We start from the raw sequence: 21,481 nt of genomic DNA on the forward strand, positions 1-21,481 counted from the left end.
CTTGGTCAAATGCCAACTTTGTATAAAAAAATGGGAAAAGTTGTCTTTTGCCAAGATATTTCTCTCACCCAGCATGGGTATATGTAAAATGACACCCCAAAACACATTCCCCAACTTCTCCTGAATACGGCGATACCACATGTGTGACACTTTTTTGCAGCCTAGGTGGGCAAAGGGGCCCATATTCCAAAGAGCACCTTTAGGATTTCACAGGTCATTTACCTACTTACCACACATTAGGGCCCCTGGAAAATGCCAGGGCAGTATAACTACCCCACAAGTGACCCCATTTTGGAAAGAAGACACCCCAAGGTATTCTGTGAGGGGCATGGCGAGTTCCTAGAATTTTTTATTTTTTGTCACAAGTTAGTGGAAAATGCTTATTTTTTTTTTTATTTTTTTTTTCATACAAAGTCTCATATTCCACTAACTTGTGACAAAAAATAAAAACTTCCATGAACTCACTTTGCCCATCAGCGAATACCTTGGGGTCTCTTCTTTCCAAAATGGGGTCACTTGTGGGGTAGTTATACTGCCCTGGCATTCTAGGGGCCCAAATGTGTGGTAAGGAGTTTGAAATCAAATTCTGTAAAAAATGACCTGTGAAATCCGAAAGGTGCTCTTTTGAATATGGGCCCCTTTGCCCACCTCGGCTGCAAAAAAGTGTCACACATCTGGTATCTCCGTAATCGGGAGAAGTTGGGGAATGTGTTTTGGGGTGTCATTTTACATATACCCATGCTGGGTGAGAGAAATATCTTGGCAAAAGACAACTTTTCCCATTTTTTTTATACAAAGTTGTCATTTGACCAAGATATTTATCTCACCCAGCATGGGTATATGTAAAAAGACACCCCAAAACACATTCCTCAACTTCTCCTGAATACGGGGATACCAGATGTGTGACACTTTTTTGCAGCCTAGGTGGGCAAAGGGGCCCACATTCCAAAGAGCACCTTTCGGATTTCACAGGTCATTTACCTACTTACCACACATTTGGGCCCCTAGAATGCCAGGGCAGTATAACTACCACACAAGTGACCCCATTTTGGAAAGAAGAGACCCCAAGGTATTCGCTGATGGGCATAGTGAGTTCATGGAAGTTTTTATTTTTTGTCACAAGTTTGTGGAATATGAGACTTTGTATGAAAAAAAAAAAAAAAAAAAAAAATCATCATTTTCCACTAACTTGTGACAAAAAATAAAAAATTCTAGGAACTCGCCATGCCCCTCACGGAATACCTTGGGGTGTCTTCTTTCCAAAATGGGGTCACTTGTGGGGTAGTTATACTGCCCTGGTATTCTAGGGGCCCAAATGTGTGGTAAGGAGTTTGAAATCAAATTCAGGAAAAAATGAGGAGTGAAATCCGAAAGGTGCTCTTTGGAATATGGGCCCCTTTGCCCACCTAGGCTGCAAAAAAGTGTCACACATCTGGTATCCCCGTACTCAGGAGAAGTTGAGGAATGTGTTTTGGGGTGTCTTTTTACATATACCCATGCTGGGTGAGATAAATATCTTGGTCAAATGCCAACTTTGTATAAAAAAATGGGAAAAGTTGTCTTTTGCCAAGATATTTCTCTCACCCAGCATGGGTATATATAAAATGACACCCCAAAACACATTCCCCACCTTCTCCTGAGTACGGAGATACCAGATGTGTGACACTTTTTTGCAGCCTAGGTGGGCAAAGGGGCCCATATTCCAAAGAGCACCTTTCGGATTTCACAGGTCATTTTTTACAGAATTTGATTTCAAACTCCTTACCACACATTTGGGCCCCTAGAATGCCAGGGCAGTATAACTACCCCACAAGTGACCCCATTTTGGAAAGAAGAGACCCCAAGGTATTCGCTGATGGGCATAGTGAGTTCATAGAAGTTTTTATTTTTTGTCACAAGTTAGTGGAATATGAGACTTTGTAAGGAAAAAAAAAAAAAAAAAAAAATCATCATTTTCCGCTAACTTGTGACAAAAAATAAAAAGTTCTATGAACTCACTATGCCCATCAGCGAATACCTTAGGGTGTGTACTTTCAGAAATGGGGTCATTTGTGGGGTGTTTGTACTGTCTGGGCATTGTAGAACCTCAGGAAACATGACAGGTGCTCAGAAAGTCAGAGCTGCTTCAAAAAGCGGAAATTCACATTTTTGTACCATAGTTTGTAAACGCTATAACTTTTACCCAAACCATTTTTTTTTTACCCAAACATTTTTTTTTTATCAAAGACATGTAGAACTATAAATTTAGAGCAAAATTTCTATATGGATGTCGTTTTTTTTTGCAAAATTTTACAACTGAAAGTGAAAAATGTCATTTTTTTGCAAAAAAATCGTTAAATTTCGATTAATAACAAAAAAAGTAAAAATGTCAGCAGCAATGAAATACCACCAAATGAAAGCTCTATTAGTGAGAAGAAAAGGAGGTAAAATTCATTTGGGTGGTAAGTTGCATGACCGAGCAATAAACGGTGAAAGTAGTGTAGGTCAGAAGTGTAAAAAGTGGCCTGGTCTTTCAGGGTGTTTAAGCACTGGGGGCTGAGGTGGTTAAATCCCTGTTCTTTCTTTGCTTAGTAGTCCAGTAGGAGGTCTACTCAAGTCACTGTGTAGAGCCACATACTGGACTCCTAAGCATAGAAAGATCAGGGATTTAATGAATAAAATGCAAGTTATAGTGAATCTTTTCCTCCAAAATTATATATCAATCTGCTCACCTCCTCCCGCTCTATACCATGCCGCCTGCAGATCAGATACCATATTTAATGTGACGGGTTTCCTTCAAAGGCACTTAAATCAGTTGATCATAAATAGTTTTTTCACAGAGCTACATTTTGGCACAGTTCTGAGACTATGTAGATCTTTACCCCGAAGCAAGAATTTGTTACTACTATTGAGGCATCTGTCAAGAGATAAGAAAAACCCACTACAAGGGCGGGAATCTGGAGACGAGCCTGCCATAAAAACACGGAACATGTGTCATTTGCACATGGATTAGACAAGGGGCAATGAACTGCAGTAGAGGTGCAGAAGAAGTTTCATTTACATTTCCTGGATATGAAATGAGGAGGAGCTGTGGACTAGTGTAATTCTATCAGCACAGCTCCAGCAGATGGTTTTGCAGTTGTACTTCTCATCAGCACAGGAACTTTTCCATCTGGGAACCCGTTGCAACTTTTTAATCTTTCTTCTAAAGCTATGCTCCTCTTGTAATACATCTTTATAACTCGTATGAAATCACCATGGCAGCCAATCTAACAAGCAGACTACTTTTGCACCATCTGCTCACCAAGCAACAGGGACCTGCTAGAATCTGCCCCTGGAGAAGCCTTGGAGTACGATACTGTGCTTCATACCAGAAACAGAAGATACAACCATCTTATCACAATCCAGGACCTCAATGGGATGTCCATTCATATATGCCAGAATCAACTGCCCTACCCAGTGTACAGACCTTTCAGGATCTCCTACAAGTCTCACATGAAGACCCTGAGACATTTTGGGGTGTTCTTGCCAGGGAGAGGCTGACTTGGATAAAGCCATACCAGAAAGTTAAAGACTGCGATTTCACTCAAGGCCGGGTAAAATGGTTTCTTGGTGGACAACTGAATGTATCTGGTGAGTGTTATGACTGGGGGTAATAATTGGTATACCATATAAGATCAAGCCTGGGCCATACAGTGTTGGAGAAGCATCAGGAGTAGTGTTGAGCAAACTTCTGTTTTAAGTTCGGCGTCTAAAGTTCGGCTTCCGGTTAGCGAAGAATCCCGATATGGCTTCCGAATTCCGTTGGGGTCCGTGGTAGCGGAATCAATAATGGCCGATTATTGATTCCACTACCACGGACCACAACGGAATTCGGAATCCATATCGGGATTCTCCGCTAACCGGAAGCCGAACTTTAGACGCCGAACTTAAAACAGAAGTTCGCTCAACACTAATCAGGAGGCATGATGTTTTGTAATGTAGCAGTGTTGGATAGGAATGAAAAATTACTGTTACGGCCATTTTTTTAACAGCCGTTTTCAGAACGGTGACAGTCTCAGGGTCTATTCACTCGCTATTTTTTTAACGGACCATGAATACCGTCCGTTAAAAAAAAGGACATGTCCTATTTTGTCTATTATCCTGTAAAATTTAAAGGGGCCGTTTTAAAGGACGTTTTTCAGAACAATTGTGAAAAATGGACAGTTTTGCCATTTTTAACGGACTATTTTTTTCTTATAATAACATGGTTATGGAGTGTTTGGGGCATATTATATAACTTTTGTTACTTTCAGAACTCTAATGGTCATATTAGAACCTATACAGTTAGAATATGATATTTGCAATCTCTTTAAACCTAGAGATTTCATGCCCGAGCTGCAACCATATGGAACATACAGGTGAAACTCGAAAAATTAGAATATCGTGCAAAAGTTCATTTATTTCAGTAATGCAACTTAAAAGGAATTGCATTAATGCAGCTTAAAATTAGAATATTGTGAAAAAGTTCAATATTCTAGGCTCAAAGTGTCACACTGTAGTCAACTAATTAATCCATACCCCTTAGCAAAGGGGACCTGAGATTGTGACTTTGGGGTTTCATAAACTGTAAGCCATAATGGTCCAAATTATAACAAATAAAGGCTTAAAATATCTCGCTTTGCATGTAATGAGTCTATCTCATATATTAGCTTCACCTTTTAAGTTGCATTACTGAAATAAATGAACTTTGCACAATATTGTAATTTTTCAAGTGTTAAAACCTGTATTAACAATGTTACCGCGTGAAACAGTAATAGTTCAGCTCAGTTCGGTTCCTGCTTTGTGCCTGCAGCTGCTTCAAACCACAACGTATTTGCTAACAGTTCTCTGCATCTCTGTTCCATATTCCGCATGGCAATGCATTAACCATATGGGACAGATATGCATCCCGGTATCTCATTTATTAGTAGAGGTGGCAGCATAATAAGAGGAGCAGCTCCATTATCTCACTTTTATATTTTGCTAAATAGCACTAGGAGGGTCGTTTTCTTGCATTCACTGTGCGTGCAGCAGCTGAAGGGTTAATAGTGCCTTGTGTATGCCTTGGCGTGACAGTGCTTGTACTGTCCTCAGAAGAGAGGGATGGGCTCAGATCAGGCAGCTGATTGGTTAAGACTATAAAAGAGTGGGCGTGTCCGCTTCAAGAAAAAAAAAAAACTCATTGCTGAGAAACTTCTCCTGGGTCACAAGTCACGCCCAAAACAAAGTTATATGAATGACGGGCAGCTAGAAACTGGTATTTCTGGGCACTGGTGCCAGGGACAAAATAATAACTGCATTTGCATCATTTCCTTTTATGAACATAAACTTATGTGTGTGGTGCTGATTGGTGCACATAAATCAAAGTGACAGTGGCATGGGCAGTGTGCCAGGTTACGGCTGCTGGCATGGTGTGTGGGTAGTTCCCTCTCTCTGTTTTGCACTTTTTTTTGCTCTGCAAGGCGCGGTGAACACGCTGCTTTGCCTGCTGTGCCCTTGTAAACTGGGCATCTGCAGCTTTTTTTTTTTGAAGCCTGAGAACAGCCTTTGCCAATGTGCTGTACACAAATTGGGTGCGGCTGTACCCAGGGCTACACAGCAACATGTGCCGCACAACATGAAACTAGCACAGTGTTGCATCTACTGATTGGCAATTGTGTCACGGGACGACATACAACGTGCCTCGACTGCAGTGCGACAATGGCAGAAAAATTCTACTCTGCTGGATCATAGACAGCAATGCGAGGTGCATGTGACTGCAACTCACCTGCGACTTTTCTGAGATTTGGTTGTGTTTTTACAGACAAATCACAGCCCTAAAGTAGTTGTGCAACAGCAAGTTACAGACAAGTGTCACCTTGTGGCCCTAATCTTATGATCATACTGCATGTACATGGTCTGCTGTATGTACCAGATAAGCTTCTGTGCATAAAGGCCCTATTACACCAATAGATAATCGCTAAGATGATCACTAACGAGCGTTCGTCGTAACGCTTGTTACCGATCATCTGGCAGTGTAATACTCATGCCGATAACCTGATGGTAATCGGGATCTTTTAACATGTTTAAAAGTCCTGGTTTGCTGGTGGCAGATCACGCCATGTAATAGGCGTTCTGCTGCAGGCAAACAATGATATGTATAGGGAACAGCGATGGCAATAACGTTCACTTGACCCTATATTGAGTAGGGGATCGCTGCATGTAATAGCAGCGGCCTCCTCCGCTAGCGAGCAGGCGATTGTCGGGAGGGAAGGTGTAAGGGTCCATTCACACGTTTGCAATTTCGTTCTGCATTTTGCGGAACGGAATTGCGGACCCATTCATTTCTATGGGGCAGCAAGATGTTGATCAGCTGTTTGAAGAGGCCATGGTGCTGACCGATTATTAAATACCTGGAAAACCCTTTTTACATATCCATAGGCCCTCATTTACTCAATAAAGGTCAAAAGAGTGTCCTTTTGGCACCTGTCAGGGTGGTATGCATGTGTACCTTTTTTTTATGCTGTATGGAATAGCGCAGTCTGCTGTGGTATACCGTAGCGAAGCATCTCACACCAAAACCCATATATGTTTTCTAACATGGAATCCTATAGTCCAGCGTGAATGCACCCTTATTCCTATGGACATTCCATGCTTGGCTATCTATACTCCACGCCACTATGCTTTCCATGATTTCACTGGCCATAGTTCACTGAGGAGAGATCACCGATAAACAGTATGTTATATGCTTATTTATAACATATTTGGCACGCTGGTTAGTATTCCCAATAAGTGAGGTTAGTCCAACCCATTTTCAGCCTGGGGCAGCCCAAATTTGTCAGAACAGTCTCTGAAAATGATGCACAGTTATAGAAAATTCAGCACAGTTGGAGAATGGAGACTATGAACCCATACCAGATACCATCCAACTTTTTCAATGGTCAAAGAGACCCTTACACCTGATTGTGTGAGCTTCAGACACTGGCTGAGGCGGCTCATGGCTGCAGTCAGTGATTGGCTGAGCAACATTCACAGCCGTTTCCTGCCATGTCGAGAAAGTAACAGGAAGTGGAGAGGCGCAGGGACCCTTGCACAGTTGGAATGGAGCAACAAGAGATCTTTGAGGGGAGAATGAGTTCAGGAACCAGACAGTTTTTGTAGCTGCTTATGGCAAGTTTATTAATGCACATTTATTTCCAAGGTCAGAAAGAGGGACATTTAGGGTTCAGCTATGTGGCAATTTTGGGCGCAAAACATATTGCATGCCCAAGTATTGCAATGTAGCCGAGGAGCCATAGAAATGAATCCTGGATTTTTGCGATCCTGGAGTAGAAGTTGTAGAAAATGTGGGAATTGTGCAGTGACCAAATTCATTTCTATGGCCGCTCTGCTACACTGTGATACTTGGACGCGTGATATGTGCCACGCCCAAAATCGCCATGTTGCCAACCCTTAAGGAGCAAAGAGAGACAGAGGGACTTGGGTCAAAAAATGGGACAGTGCCTCCAAAAGAGGGACATTTGGAAGGCATGATAACCTATAAGATATAAAACCAGAGTTGGCGGCCTGTGGTATACTAATATCAGAAGAAATGGAAAGTGAAGCAGCATAATAATGGTTATGGCAATGGCGCCACTGTACAGTGGAGAGTTAAAGCAACTCTGCCACCACAATTCTGGACTATTATCCGCAGTAATACAAAAGTAGTACTGCACATAAGGAGTCTAGATTGCCTTTTTTTTTTTTTTCCTACTGCCTCGCATTCCTTTCTGTCAGTCTTTAAAGTTACACTGAAAAACACAGTCTGGACTGCTGCGCTGTGCCAACATAATGGAGAGGACTCCCTTGCGCATGCACAGCTGTCCTGACAATGTGTTAAAGCTCAGCTTTAAATCCTGACGGCGGGGGTACGAGGGGCAGTAGAAAAAAAAGAATTGCCACGTGGACTTCATATCTGTAGGGCTACTCGTGTTACAGCCGATAATAGTCCAAGATTGTTGTGACAGATTCCCTTTAGAGAGCGGAATATGTTTCCTATTATGTGAATTCTTTCATTACGTGTCTTGCATGTGGTTCTAATTATTTTCCAGGAAGGAATATTTGCAGTCATGTTTTGTATATTGGTAAGCTGAGGATTATTTTTGTCTACTTGCTCTCAGTTATTGTGATGTCTCTATAGGTATGGTACATGGTGTTGCTAAGTCACTGCTTTGTAACAAATAGCATCACCGTCCACATGGTATTCTCCTCTAGGTAAAGGTTTGCTGCATTACATTAGTAAAAGCCACATGAGAAATCACTACAGTACATAGGTACAATCGCTTGGAGAAGTTGCTGTAGAATTATATGCTGGCCATTCAAATGCGTGGATTCTGTCTAGATCCACCAGTATAAAGGTGACCACACTCCTTCAATATCTGTTCGGCAGACAGTTATTCTTCCTGACACCATACACATGCATGCTCAGCTCATTCAAGAATGTATGTCCTCAGGATGGGAAGAGGGAATAAGCTGTTTCCAGACAACTCTAAAATTTGCTTATCTCCCCTGTGAACAAAACAAGGTGGTGACATTCAGCATGTGTGATCCTTCTTGACCACAACATCATCTACTGTGGGAGAGTTGGGAAGACCACATAGACATAAGATACCCAGCTGGTCCAACTGAAATCGGTGTGTTTGGCCAACTTTACTCTTATGTCGATAAGGGCCTTAAAGTGAGTTTATCACCTCCAAAATCAGGTTCATAGTCAACATACCGTCCAATCACAGTGGACCGTGTCACAGCTAGGGAGAAGGTGAGCTGTGTTTTCTCAATGGCTGTGACGTGGTCTACTGTGATTGGGCAGCTCACAGCCAGGGAGAAGGAGACACCCACTGAGAAACACGGTCGTCTCCTCCTCCCTGTACCAATGTTATTGATTAGCATACAGGGCGCCGAAACAGAACAGGGGGCACAGCGACTCAACAGAGGAGCGTATCTGAAAAAAATAATTTGCCATATTACATCTAGTCAACATTCCCTACAGTGCCAGGTACTAATTTTGAAAAGTCAAAACCAGTAAAGGTCACCTTTAAGCATAACTTATATTCATTTCTGCAACTTGATAGTTTTAAAGGGCATCTGTCAGCAGATTTGTACCTATTAACTGGCTGACCTGTTACGTCTGCACTTGACAGCTAAAGGCATCTGTGTTGGTCCCATGTTCATATGTGCCCACATTGCTGAGAAAAATGAAGTTTTAATATACAGTGCCTTGCAAAAGTATTCACCCCCCTTGACTTTTTTTGTATATTGGTGCCTCACAACCTGGAATTAACATGGATTGTTTGAGGATTTGCATAATTTAATTTACAGAACATGCCCACAACTTTGAAGATTTTTTAAATTTTTTTATTGTGAAGCAAACAACAAAATAATAGAAAAAGTCAATGTGCATAACTATTCACCCCCCCTAAAGTCAATACTTTGTAGAACCACCTTTTGCGACAATCACAGCTCCAAGTCGCTGTGGATAAGTCTCTATGAGCTTGCCACATCTTACCACTGGGATTTTTGCCCATTCCTCCTTGAAAAACTGCTCCAGCTCCTTCGAGTTGGATGGTTTGCAATTGTGAACAACAATCTTTAAGTCTGACCACAGATTTTCTATTGGATTGAGATCTGGGCTTTGACTAGGTCATTCCAACACATTTACATCTTTCCCCTTAAACCACTCAAGTGTAGCTTTAGCAGTGTGTTTGGGGTCATTGTCCTGCTGGAAGGTGAACCTCCGTCCTAGCCTCAGATCATGAACAGAGTGGTGCAGGTTTTGCTCAAGAATATCCCTGTATTTAGCACCATCCATTTTTCCCTCAACTCTGACTAGTTTCCCAGTCCCGGCTGCTGAAAAACGTCCCCCCAGCATGATGCTGCCACCACCATGTTTCACTGTGGGGATAGTGTTCTTTGGGTGATGTGATGTGTTGGGTTTGCGCCAGACAAAGCGTTTTCTTTGATGGCCGAAAAGTTAAATTTTAGTCTCATCAGACCAGAGCACCTTCCTCCATACATTTTGGGAGTCTCCCACATGCCTTTTTGCAAACTCACAACGTACCTTTTTGTTTTTTGCTGAAAGTAATGGCTTTCTTCTGGCCACTCTGCCATAAAGCCCAACTCTATGGAGCGTACGGCTTATTGTCGTCCTATGTACGGATACTCCAGTCTTTGCTGTGGAACTTTGCAGCTCCTCCAAGGTTACCTTAGGTCTCTGTTCTGCCTCTCTGATTAATACCCTCTTTGCCCGGTCCGTGAGTTTTTGTGGGCGGCCGTCTCTTGGTAGGTTTGCTGTTGTGCCATGTTCTTTCCATTTGGTTATGATAAATTTGATGGTGCTCCTGGGGATCATCAAAGATTTGGATATTTTTTTTATAACCTAACCCTGACTTGTACTTCTCAACAACATTGTCCCTTACTTGTTTGGAGAGTTCCTTGGTCTTAATGGCAGTGTTTGGTTAGTGATGCCTCTTGCTTAGGTGTTTCAGCCTCTGGGGCCTTTCAAAAAAGGTGTGCATATGTAATGACAGATCATGTGACATTTAGATTGCACACAGGTGGACATCATTTCACTAATTATGTGACTTCTGAAGGTAATTGGTTGCACCAGAGCTTTTTATGGGCTTCCTAACAAAAGGGGTGAATGCATACTGTGCGACAGTGAAGGGTATGGTCTGGGAAAACAGGTATTTTCCTCCCAGCGTGTGCTGCTGGGCTGGTTTGCAGCCAAGTGAGGTCAAACACCGGACTAAATTATAAGTGCTGGTCCAGGTTTTGGCAGCACCTGGCTGTCCTTAAAAGACAGCTGGTGTGTGTGCTGGGATCTGAAGCTTTTGCCGTGCTGGGGGCTGAGACCCGTGTTTCGGGGAAACAGGCCCCCTAAAAGCCTGCTATGAACTGCTGGAGGCAGAACTGCCAATAAGGTGATTTCTACTATGTGAACTTTCTATTGTGTGTGAATTAACACCAAGACTGCAAAGTGACGTTTTGTTTTTTGCCTTATGTGTGAATAAACACGGAAGTTTGATTTAAGAACTGGTAATTTGTCTCTGTACTGCGTCCGCACACCCTGTCTACCAGAGCGAATCCCCACAATACGCACATACCAATTTTCTGTTTTCTATTTCTAAACAATAGTTTTATTTATATATTTTTCTCATTTCACTTCACTTGTGTTCTGATCCATCACATAAAATTCAGATTAGCAATACATTGTTAAAGGGTTTCTACCACCAGATTTTCACCTATTTAGCTGTCTGACACTAGCGATCTGCTAGTGTCTGCTGTACCTAACCATGTTCATGTATTACCTTTGTCTGGAGCGGTTAAACTTAAAAACATAGTTTTATTGATATGCAAATGAGCCTCTAGGTGCTATGGGGGCGTCTTTTCAGCACCTAGAGGCTCCGTCTACTCACTATTTCTGCCGCACAGCGTGCTCCAGCCCGCCCCTCTCCTCTAGATTGACGGCCTACTTCTCTCCATCTCGGCCGAATTCTCGCGCCTGTGCTGTGTGCTTCTGTATTCGGCGCAGGCGCAGTGACTGTCGGACCACTCCCTGCACCGGAATCTTCACTGCGCCTGCACCGATTACGGCACGGGAGCGGACCGACAGTCACTGCACCTGCGCCGAATACAGAAGCACACGGCGCAGGCACGAGAATTCGGCCAAGATGGAGAGAAGTAGGCCGTCAATCTAGAGGAGTGGGGCGGGCTGGAGCGCGCTGGGCGGCAGAAATAGTGAGTAGACGGCGCCTCTAAGTGCTGAAAAGACGCCCCCATAGCACCTAAAGGCTCATTTGCATATCAATAAAACTATGTTTTTAAGCTTAACCGCTCCAGACAAAGGTAATACATGAACATGGTTAGGTACAGCAGACACTAGCAGATCGCTAGTGTCAGACAGCTAAATTGGTGAAAATCTGGTGGTAGAAACCCTTTAAGGCTGTAATGTAACAAAATACGAAAAAACATACATGATGACCTCCTATTCATCATTGTCAGCTGCAGATCCATCAATTCCCAATTCCTCTTCTGCCATCTAAGATGGCCACACTGCTTCTCAGACTTCCTGTGCATAAGGTAGCCCAAGGCACTTCCTGTTGCCCTCAGATTGGCCAGCATTGCTCACATGAACAGAGCAGGCCAATCCATGAGCAGGGCTGGAGAAGCAGAAAGTGTCTTAGACTACCGATGTACAGTATGCATTAGGTAGTCTGAGAAGTAATGCAGCCAGAAGGGAAGCCCTAGAACTGGTAGATCCGAAGTGTTCGGTTTGCTCCCTAGTTAGGGCTCATGCAAATGAGCGGTCCCGCAATATATGGGCGCTGGCCCTGTGCACTCCGTATCACGGATGCGGACTCATTGACTTGATTGGGTCTGCAATCTGCAAGATACGGAGCAGTGTGGAGCGCAGTCATGGATTGGAAGTCCATTGCGGGATTTTGGTCCGTGCCCTGGCACCGCAAAAAATATATCCACCGTCTCTTGCGGATGACAGACCCATTCAAGTGGGTCCGCATGCACAAGTGGTGTGCACACAGACAGTGCCCGTGCATTGCGGACTGCAATATGCGGTCCACAGCACAGACACAGGGCACACACGTTTGTGTGCATGAGCCCTTAATGTGATCAGGAAAATCTCTTTAAGGGCTTGTTCACACGGCCGTTGTGGTTCCATGGCCGTATTGCGGCTCGCATACGGCGGGTCTGCAATAGATGGGCACCAGCCCATGTGCACTCTGCATCACGGATGCAGACCCATTCACTTGTGTGTGTCTGTGAGTGATTCATGCTCCATGCTCAACTAGACAGTATCATATTAACCTGCTAGTGACTACTAATCACAGTGCCATTCATATGATGATCATGATATTATACATTGGAAAATTCATATCAAGTCGAGATAAAGGACAGAAAAAAAACTATGCTCACTTGTATAGCAAACATTTGAGTTAGGCCTCCTGCAAGGGGTGCACCACCAATGAGGCCAGGTGAGGCGATCTCCTCAGGCAGCACCAGGTAGGGACAAGAGGGGGGCAGCGGAAGGGCCATGGGCAATGAGCTCTTTCATTGTGGCAAAGAAGGTTAAGAAATTAGCATTGGGGGGGCGTTGTTTCAGTTTTCGCAGCAGAAAGGCTAGGTGCACCACTGCACGCGACCATATCCATTTTACAGTCTGCAAACCGCAGATCCGCAAAATATGGATAGTGCATCCCGCACTATACTCGGCCCCCATTGTAGAAATGCCTATTCTTGTCTGCAAAACAGACAAAAATCGGACATGTTCTTGGCTGCATGGATGCAGATAGCACACAGAAGACACCCGTCTGCTGTCTGTATTTTTTGTGACCCCATAGAAATGAATGGTTCTGCATTCGATCTGCAAAAAAGTCGGATTGGATGCGGACTGAAAATATATGTGCAAGAGGCTGATGCATTATGAAAATCCTTGAATATATTACAAGTTTGGATTTTTGATGCAAACAAGTGAACTTTTATTTTTGCATGATTTGTACATTTCTAATGTTAAACCCTTTCTCCCTGTGTAGTGAACTGTCTGGACAAGCATGTACACCAGTGCCCAGAAAGAGTTGCATTAATCTGGGAAAAGGATGAGCCGGGGACTCATGTCAAGATCACGTACAGGTAGGACACATTTTTACATATCTTGTGTTTCATTTTTTTCTCATTGACCTTACATTGCCACCTGGTTCCATTCGTGTTCTCCTCTGCATATGATCTGTCACTTGGATCTCCATAGCTTGATATGTATACAAAACATGTGCGTGTTTACTTTTACTTATGTTCTAAATTATAACATTATTGTAAATATGTCATATTATAAACTTATTATAATTTTACATGTTGATTAAAAAATATGATTTATTTTTTTGTGAATCAAGTAAAAAAAAAAAAATTAACCCTAGCATTAAAGCTACTCATACTCTATATTTTAGATCATTCTATAGCGCTCTCTCGGTCTTCCTACTCTCTTTCAAAAGAATTAAAGAGGTTCTCTGGGCTTTTACTATTGATGACCTATTCTCAGGAGAAATGGTATTTGCATAAATATTCACACCCTTAAAGTCAATACTTTGTGGAGTCATACGTACCCCAAAATGGTACTAATAAAAACGACAGTCTGTCCCACAAAAAAACAATCCATCAGACAAGTACATTGGGGGAAAAATAAAAATGTTACGGATGTTAGTATATGCCAATGCAAAATACAATTTATTTTTAATAAAAAAATAATTTTATGATGCAGAAGTAGTAAAACAAAAAAAAGTTTGGCATTGTTATAATCGTATCAACCCACAAAATAAAGTTATTATATCATATATCCCGCATGGAGAACCCCATAAAAAAAATAAAAAAAATGACAGAATTGCAATTTTTGTACACCTCACCTCCCACAAAATTAAATAAAAAATGTTTAAAAAGTCATATGTATCCCAAAATGGTACCAATAAAAACGAAATCTTGTCTCAGCAAAAAATGAGCCCTCACACAGCTCAGTTAACAAAAAAGAAAAAAGTTATGGCCCTTAAAAAAAAATTACAGCAAATTTCATGTTAGAAAATTCAGATGCTGTTCCTTCCTTTCTGAACGCTGCTGTGTCCCCAAGCAGCAGTTTACGACCACTTATTGGGTGTTGCCGTATTCAGGAAAAAATGCATAAGAAATTTTGGGGTGCATTTCTCCTGTTACCCCTTGTGAAAATGAAAAAGTTTGGGCTAAAGCAAGCAAAGTGTTTTTTAAATTCCTTGAAACGCTTGGTTAGTCACAGCAGTCACTGCAGACCTCAATAAATTCCTTGAGAGGTGTAGTTTCCAAAATGGGGTCATTTTTTGGGGGAGTTTCCATTATAGGGTTAATTCAGGGTCTCTTCAAATGCAATATGGTGCCTGAAAATCATCCCAGCAAAATCTGTCCTCCAAAAACCATATGGCGCGCCTTGCGAGCCCCGCCGTGTGCCCACACGGCAGTTTTCTAGGGTGTTTCTGTAAACTCCAGAATTAGGGTAAAGTTTGTTTTGATTTTAACCCTTGTTGTGCTACAGGTAAAATGGATTAAAATGGAAAACCTGCACAAAAACAATTATATTTTTAAATTTCCCTCCATTTTGCTTTAATTCCTGTGAAACGCCTAAAGGGTTAAAAAAGTTTCAAAAATCAGTTTTAAATAATTTGATGGATGCAGTTTCTAAAACTGGGTCATTTATGGGTGGTGTCTATTAAGTAAGCCCCTCAAAGTGACTTTAAAACTAAAGTGGTCCTTATAAAAGTTGGTTTTGAAAGTTTTCTTGAAAATTTAAAAAATTGCTTCTGAAATTCTAAGCTTTCTAATATCCTAAAAAAATAAAATGCCATTTACAAAATGATGCCGACATAAAGTAGACATATGGGGAATGTTAATAACTACTAGTATCACTTTCCTTATTATTGTTTGTTTATAAATAAAGATAAAACATACAGACTCAAATTTACCACTATCATGAAGTACGATGTGTCATGAGAAAACAATCTCAGAATGGCTTGGATAAGTAAAAGCATTCCAAAATTATTACCACATAAAGTGATACATGTCAAATTTGAAAAATAGGGCTTGGTCATTAAGGCCAAAACTGTCTGTGGAGGCAAAGGGTTAAACAGAACATTATGCTATTGCTCTTATCAATGGTATGATATGATATCTAATATTAACATTTTATTCAGTATGTGTCAAGAAAGTGTTTTTCTTTCCTCTCTATAACTTCAGACTTTAGTATAGAAATTGGTCTACAGTAGATGTGGGGATTTGCCTAGACTACTGCTTATTCAACAAGAATGCCCATAAAACTAGTATAATAGAATTCAATTGAAAATGCAGTTTAATTGTAATGAAATAACCAGCATGACTGTTATCAATAGAAAGCAGATCCATATTAGTGTGAATTGAGCAGACGTGGCACTGGGTGGAGGTTCACACTGCATAAAGCCTGGTCAGCAAAGAGAGGTAATAGAGCTCAGTGGAGGACTTGAAACCAGCATAAATCTACACAGATCGCAAATATGTTTCACAGACAAGAGTAGCGTAAAAGAGCAGAAATCCCTTTCATTAACCCCTTAAGGATCCGTGCAGTACATGTACGGCGCAGCTGGACGTGACTTAAAGACCAGATGCTGGGGCAGGATCGCGGGGGAATCGGGGCACCATGGCTGCTCTTACCGGCAGGCATCCTTGCCGGGTAAGGGCAGCATGGTGTCTTTCCGCCCCCCTGCAGCTCCAAGCGCTGCGATTGGCCGGTCAATGAATACCGGCACATTGCAGCACCGTTAGCAGAAGGAAGCTGCAGGGCGGGTTGGGGGGGGGGGTCATGGGGAGGTGACCAGTGCTGAACTAGTCATCACCGGTCTCCTCCGAGGTCAGGCAGGGGCGTCCCTTGCCAGCGCTTCGATTGGCTGGAACAACGCTCCAGCCAATGGCAGCGCTATAGCAGCACAGGAAAGGGTTGAACCTCTCTGCAGGCAGCCATTCTAGCTGGTGACTTCATGCAGAGAGGTTCTGTGCTTCTCTTTGCTGCTTGTTGGCTTGCTGGGACTTGTGGTTCATCACCACTGAGATTTGAGCTTTTCCTGCTGAAAGAAGAAAAGAAGAAGAACATCTGGAATTGCTGCATTGATTTTTTTTTCATTTGCTGCTGTTTCAGATCCCTAAACCGCCCTCCATCCCTGTCCCTGTTCAGATATTTTTTTTTTCCGTGTAGTTGGTTATATCTATTGTAGGGATTTTCTCTGGTAGGCAGGGTAAGCAGACGCAACAGAGGCAAGACCACAGTTGAAAAACTAAAGTTCAGTGTTTATTTACACCAAAACAAGCAGAAAAGGAAAAACAACACTTTACAGGGTCTTGGTGTTAATTCACACAGCAAGATTCCACAAATCACCTGGCAGTCCACAGCAGGCGGCTCTCAGCCTGGCAGTGTGGCGGGTCCCCTCAGCTCCCAAAACACAGAGATTCCACAGCTCCACTATCACTTGGAGAATCACACCACCCCCAGCTGAGTTGCTGGCTGGGTTTTTAAATCCCAGCCCAAAACCTGGCCTGGATGTGGGGAACAGCCACCCACCCTGCTCTTTGGCTGCTCCCAATAAGAACCGACCCGGATTGGCTTTACAGCCATACTAAGTACAACAGTGTCAGCGAGCACTAGCTGCTGCTGACACACAAAATTACAAGTTCTTATCTCACCGAGGCCAGGAACCTGCGCCTTCCTACACTATCTATATGTATAAATATCCATATACATATATATAGAATTCAATTTTAGTTAGGTAGTGTTAGTGTAGATTTTTGCACGCTCGCAGAATCTTTGTGCGTGCGTTCATCGTGCAATTTTTTTCAAACTTTTTTTCTCGACTCCTTTTGTATATTTCAAATTTATTACAAGCCCCTTCACGTGTGAAAACACAACATACACACCCTTCACAATAAATAAAGGTTTACACATTTCACACGTAACACCTAGAGTTGAGCGAAGTTTGTACCAAACTTTAGGTTTTTCGGCACCCGGACCCGAACCCGAACATTTACGTAAAAGTTCGGGTTCAGGTTCGGTGTTCGGCGATTTTTATGGCGCTTTTTGAAAGGCTGCAAAGCAGCCAATCAACAAGCATCATACTACTTGCCCCAAAAGGCCATCAGAGCCATGCCTACTATTGGCATGGCTGTGATTGGCCAAATGCATCATGTGACCCAGCCTCTATTTAAGCTGGAGTCACGTAGCGCCGCCCGTCACTATGCTCGGATTAGTGTAGGGATAGGCTGCACCTGCTGTGAGGGAGAGATCAGGGAGAAATCTTATGAAGGACTGCTTCGTTACTCAGCGATCTACAGCAAATGTGTTTTGTGGATGCAGTGCACAATTGTTTTAAGCCTGCCCTGAGCCAACTACTACTGAAAACGAACTTTTTTTCCTTCAGTTAGTCAATATCAATACATAATCGGCAGCCATTTTATCCAACGATAGTGCACCAGCACAGGATAGCTGCATGTCTGCAAGTCCAGAAATATTGCTTTGAGACACTGGGGTTAAAAAAAAAACTTTTTTTCATATAGTGCACATCTAGGATTATCACTGCATAAGTGACTGTGAAATTTAGGCCAGAAATATGTCTCTCTCATACTGGGGCATACTGGGGCGAAAAAAAAACATCTGTTTCATATAGTGCACATCTAGGATTATAGGTGCATAAGTGAGTGTCACATTTAGGCCAGAAATACAGATTTTTGCTTACTGGGGTTAAAAAACCCTCTGATATACTGCACATCTGGGATTGGACGTACATAAGTGACTGTGAAATTTAGGCCACAAATACGGCTTTTTGCTTACTGGGGTTAAAAAAAACTCTGATATACTGCACATCTGGGATTAGACGTGCATAAGTTACTGTGAAATTTAGGCCACAAATACGGCTTTGTGCTTACTGGGGTTAAAAAACCCTCTGCTATACTGCACATCTGGGATTAGACGTGCATAAGTGACTGTGAAATTTAGGCCACAAATATGGCTTTTTGCTTACTGGGGCATACTGGGGTGAAAAAAACCCATCTGTTTCATATAGTGCACATCTAGGATTATAGGTGCATAAGTGAGTGTCACATTTAGGCCACAATTATGGCTTTTTGTTTACTGGGGTTAAAAAAAACCTCTGATATACCGCAAATCTGGGATTAGACGTGCATAAGTGAATGTCACATTTAGGCCACAAATACGGCTTTTTGCTTACTGGGGTTAAAAAACCTCTGATATACTGCACATCTGGGATTAGACGTGCATAAGTGAGTGTCACATTTAGGCCACAAATATGGCTTTTTTCTTACTGGGGTTAAAAAAACCTCTGATATACTGCACATCTGGGATTAGACGTGTATAAGTTACTGTGAAATTTAGGCCACAAATACCGCTGTCATATAGAGTTAAAAAAAAAAATTGAGTGCAATACCCTACATCAGGGTTTTTATTGGCGGTTAATTATTTTTAACAGACTTAACCACTTTTTACTTTGCTTGGTGAACGTTAACTATGAGGCAAACATCTAATAAGGGACGCGGTCATGGTCGTGGTGGTGGTGGAGCCTCTGGTGCAGGGAGAGGACGTGGCCGTTCTGCCACAGCTACACGTCCTACTGAACCTACTACCTCAGGTCCCAGTAGCCGCCGGAATCTACAGCGATATTTGGTCGGGCCTAATGCCGTTCTAAGGATGGTAAGGCCTGAGCAAGTACAGGCACTAGTCAATTGGGTGTCCGACAGTGGATTCAGCACGTTCACATTATCTCCCACCCAGTCTTCTGCAGAAAGCGCACAGGTGGCGCCTGAAACCCAAGGCCATCAGTCTGTCACATCACCCCCGTGCATATCGGGGAACCTGTCTGAGCCTCAAGTCATGCAGCAGTCTCTTATGCTATTTGAAGACTTTGCTGGCAGGGTTTCCCAAGGGCATCCACCTAGCCCTTCCCCAGGGGTGGAAGACATAGAATGCACTGACGCACAACCACTTATGTGTCCTGATGAGGACATGGGAATACCACCTCAGCACGTCTCTGATGATGACGAAACACAGGTGCCAACTGCTGCGTTTTTCTGCAGTGTGCAGACCAAAAAGGAGGTCAGAGAGGAAGACTGGGTGGAAGACGATGCAGGGGACGATGAGGTCCTAGACCCCACATGGAATGAAGGTCGTGCCACTGACTTTCAGAGTTCGGAGGAAGAGGCAGTGGTGAGACTGAGCCAACAGTGTAGCAAAAGAGGGAGCAGGGTGCAAAAGCAGAGCAGCCGTCGCCAAAACAGTTCGCCTGCTACTGGCCACCGTCACCAGGGACCAAGCACACCAAAGGCAGCTTCAAGGAGTTCCCTGGCATGGTACTTCTTCACACAATGTGCTGACGACAAGACCCGAGTGGTTTGCACGCTGTGCCATCAGAGCCTGAAGCGAGGCATTAACGTTCTGAACCTTAGCACAAACTGCATGACCAGGCATCTACATGCGATACACGGGATGCAGTGGAGTAAGCACCTTCAAAACCAAGAAAGGGCCCCTCCTGCTCCCTCTTCTGCTGCTGCCTCGGCCTCTTCCTCCGCCTCTGGAGGAACGTTGGCACCTGCCGCCCAGCAAACAGAGGATGTGCCACCAACAACACCACCTCCGTCACCAAGCATCTCCACCACGTCACACGGAAGCGTTCAGCTCTCCATCTCACAAACCTTTGAGAGAAAGCGTAAATTCCCACCTAGCCACACTCGATCCCTGGCCCTGAATGCCGGCATTTCTAAACTACTGGCCTTTGAAATGCTGTCATTCAGGCTGGTGGAGACGGACAGCTTCAAACAGCTCATGTCGCTTGCTGTCCCACAGTACGTCGTTCCCAGCCGCCACTACTTCTCCAGGAGAGCCGTGCCCTCCCTGCACAACCAAGTATCGGATAAAATCAAGTGTGCACAGCACTGGGCCCCAGGCAGAGAGCTGTTTGGCGCAAAGGATCGCAGGGCATCATTCTTTGTCTCCTGTTGCCTCCTCTTCCTACTCGGCTTCCTCCTCCTCTTCTACCACCTCCTCATCCGATCAGCGACAGACCTTCACCACCAACTTCAGCCAGGGGTAAATGTCGTTCTGAAACTGATGTGTTTGGGGGACAGGCCCCACACCGCACAGGAGTTGTGGCGGGGTATAGAACAACAGACCGACGAGTGGTTGCTGCCAGTGAGCCTCAAGCCCGGCCTGGTGGTGTGCGATAATGGGCGAAATCTTGTTGCAGCTCTGGGACTAGCCGGTTTGACGCAGATCCCTTGCCTGGCGCATGTGTTGAATTTGGTGGTGCAGAAATTCATTCACAACTACCCCGACATGTCAGAGCTGCTGCATAAAGTGCGGCCCGTCTGTGCGCGCTTCCGGCGTTCTCATCCTGCCGCTGCTCGGCTGTCTGCTCTACAGCGTAACTTCGGCCTTCCCGCTCACCGCCTCATATGCGACGTGCCCACCAGGTGGAACTCCACCTTGCACATGCTGGAGAGACTGTGCAAGCAGCAGCAGGCCATAGTGGAGTTTCAGCTGCAGCACGCACGGGTGAGTCGCACTGCAGAACAGCACCACTTCACCACCAATGACTGGGCCTCCATGCGAGACCTGTGTGCCCTGTTGCGCTGTTTCGAGTACTCCACCAACATGGCCAGTGGCGATGACGCCGTTATCAGCGTTACAATACCACTTCTATGTCTCATTGAGAAAACACTTAGGGCGATGATGGAAGAGGATGTGGCCCAGGACGAGGAGGAGGAAGAGGGGTCATCTCTAACAGAGGAGGAAGAGGATTTTTGCTACACCAGAGGCCAGGTACAAATTTGGCCAGCCAGGGCCCACTACTGGAGGACGAGGAGGAGGAGGATGAGGAGGAGGATGAGGAGGAGGATGGGGGTGAAGCAT

At 43.8% G+C, this 21,481-nt stretch overlaps 1 protein-coding gene across 1 annotated transcript in view; it reads left to right on the plus strand.

Annotated features, from left to right (window-relative positions):
* Positions 1–2,990: 2,990 nt before the first annotated feature.
* The window catches only part of ACSS1 (acyl-CoA synthetase short chain family member 1), a 125,248-nt gene continuing 106,757 nt past the window's right edge, over positions 2,991–21,481 (plus strand). Inside the window, exons 1-2 of the mRNA XM_040429654.1 lie at positions 2,991–3,612; positions 13,566–13,662. Of these exons, the coding sequence (XP_040285588.1) occupies positions 3,237–3,612; positions 13,566–13,662 (473 nt within the window). The 5' untranslated portion in view covers positions 2,991–3,236. The remainder of the gene's footprint in view (positions 3,613–13,565; positions 13,663–21,481) is intronic.

Source organism: Bufo bufo, chromosome 4, assembly GCF_905171765.1.
Source record: "Bufo bufo chromosome 4, aBufBuf1.1, whole genome shotgun sequence".
Classification (NCBI taxonomy): Eukaryota; Metazoa; Chordata; class Amphibia; order Anura; family Bufonidae; genus Bufo; species Bufo bufo.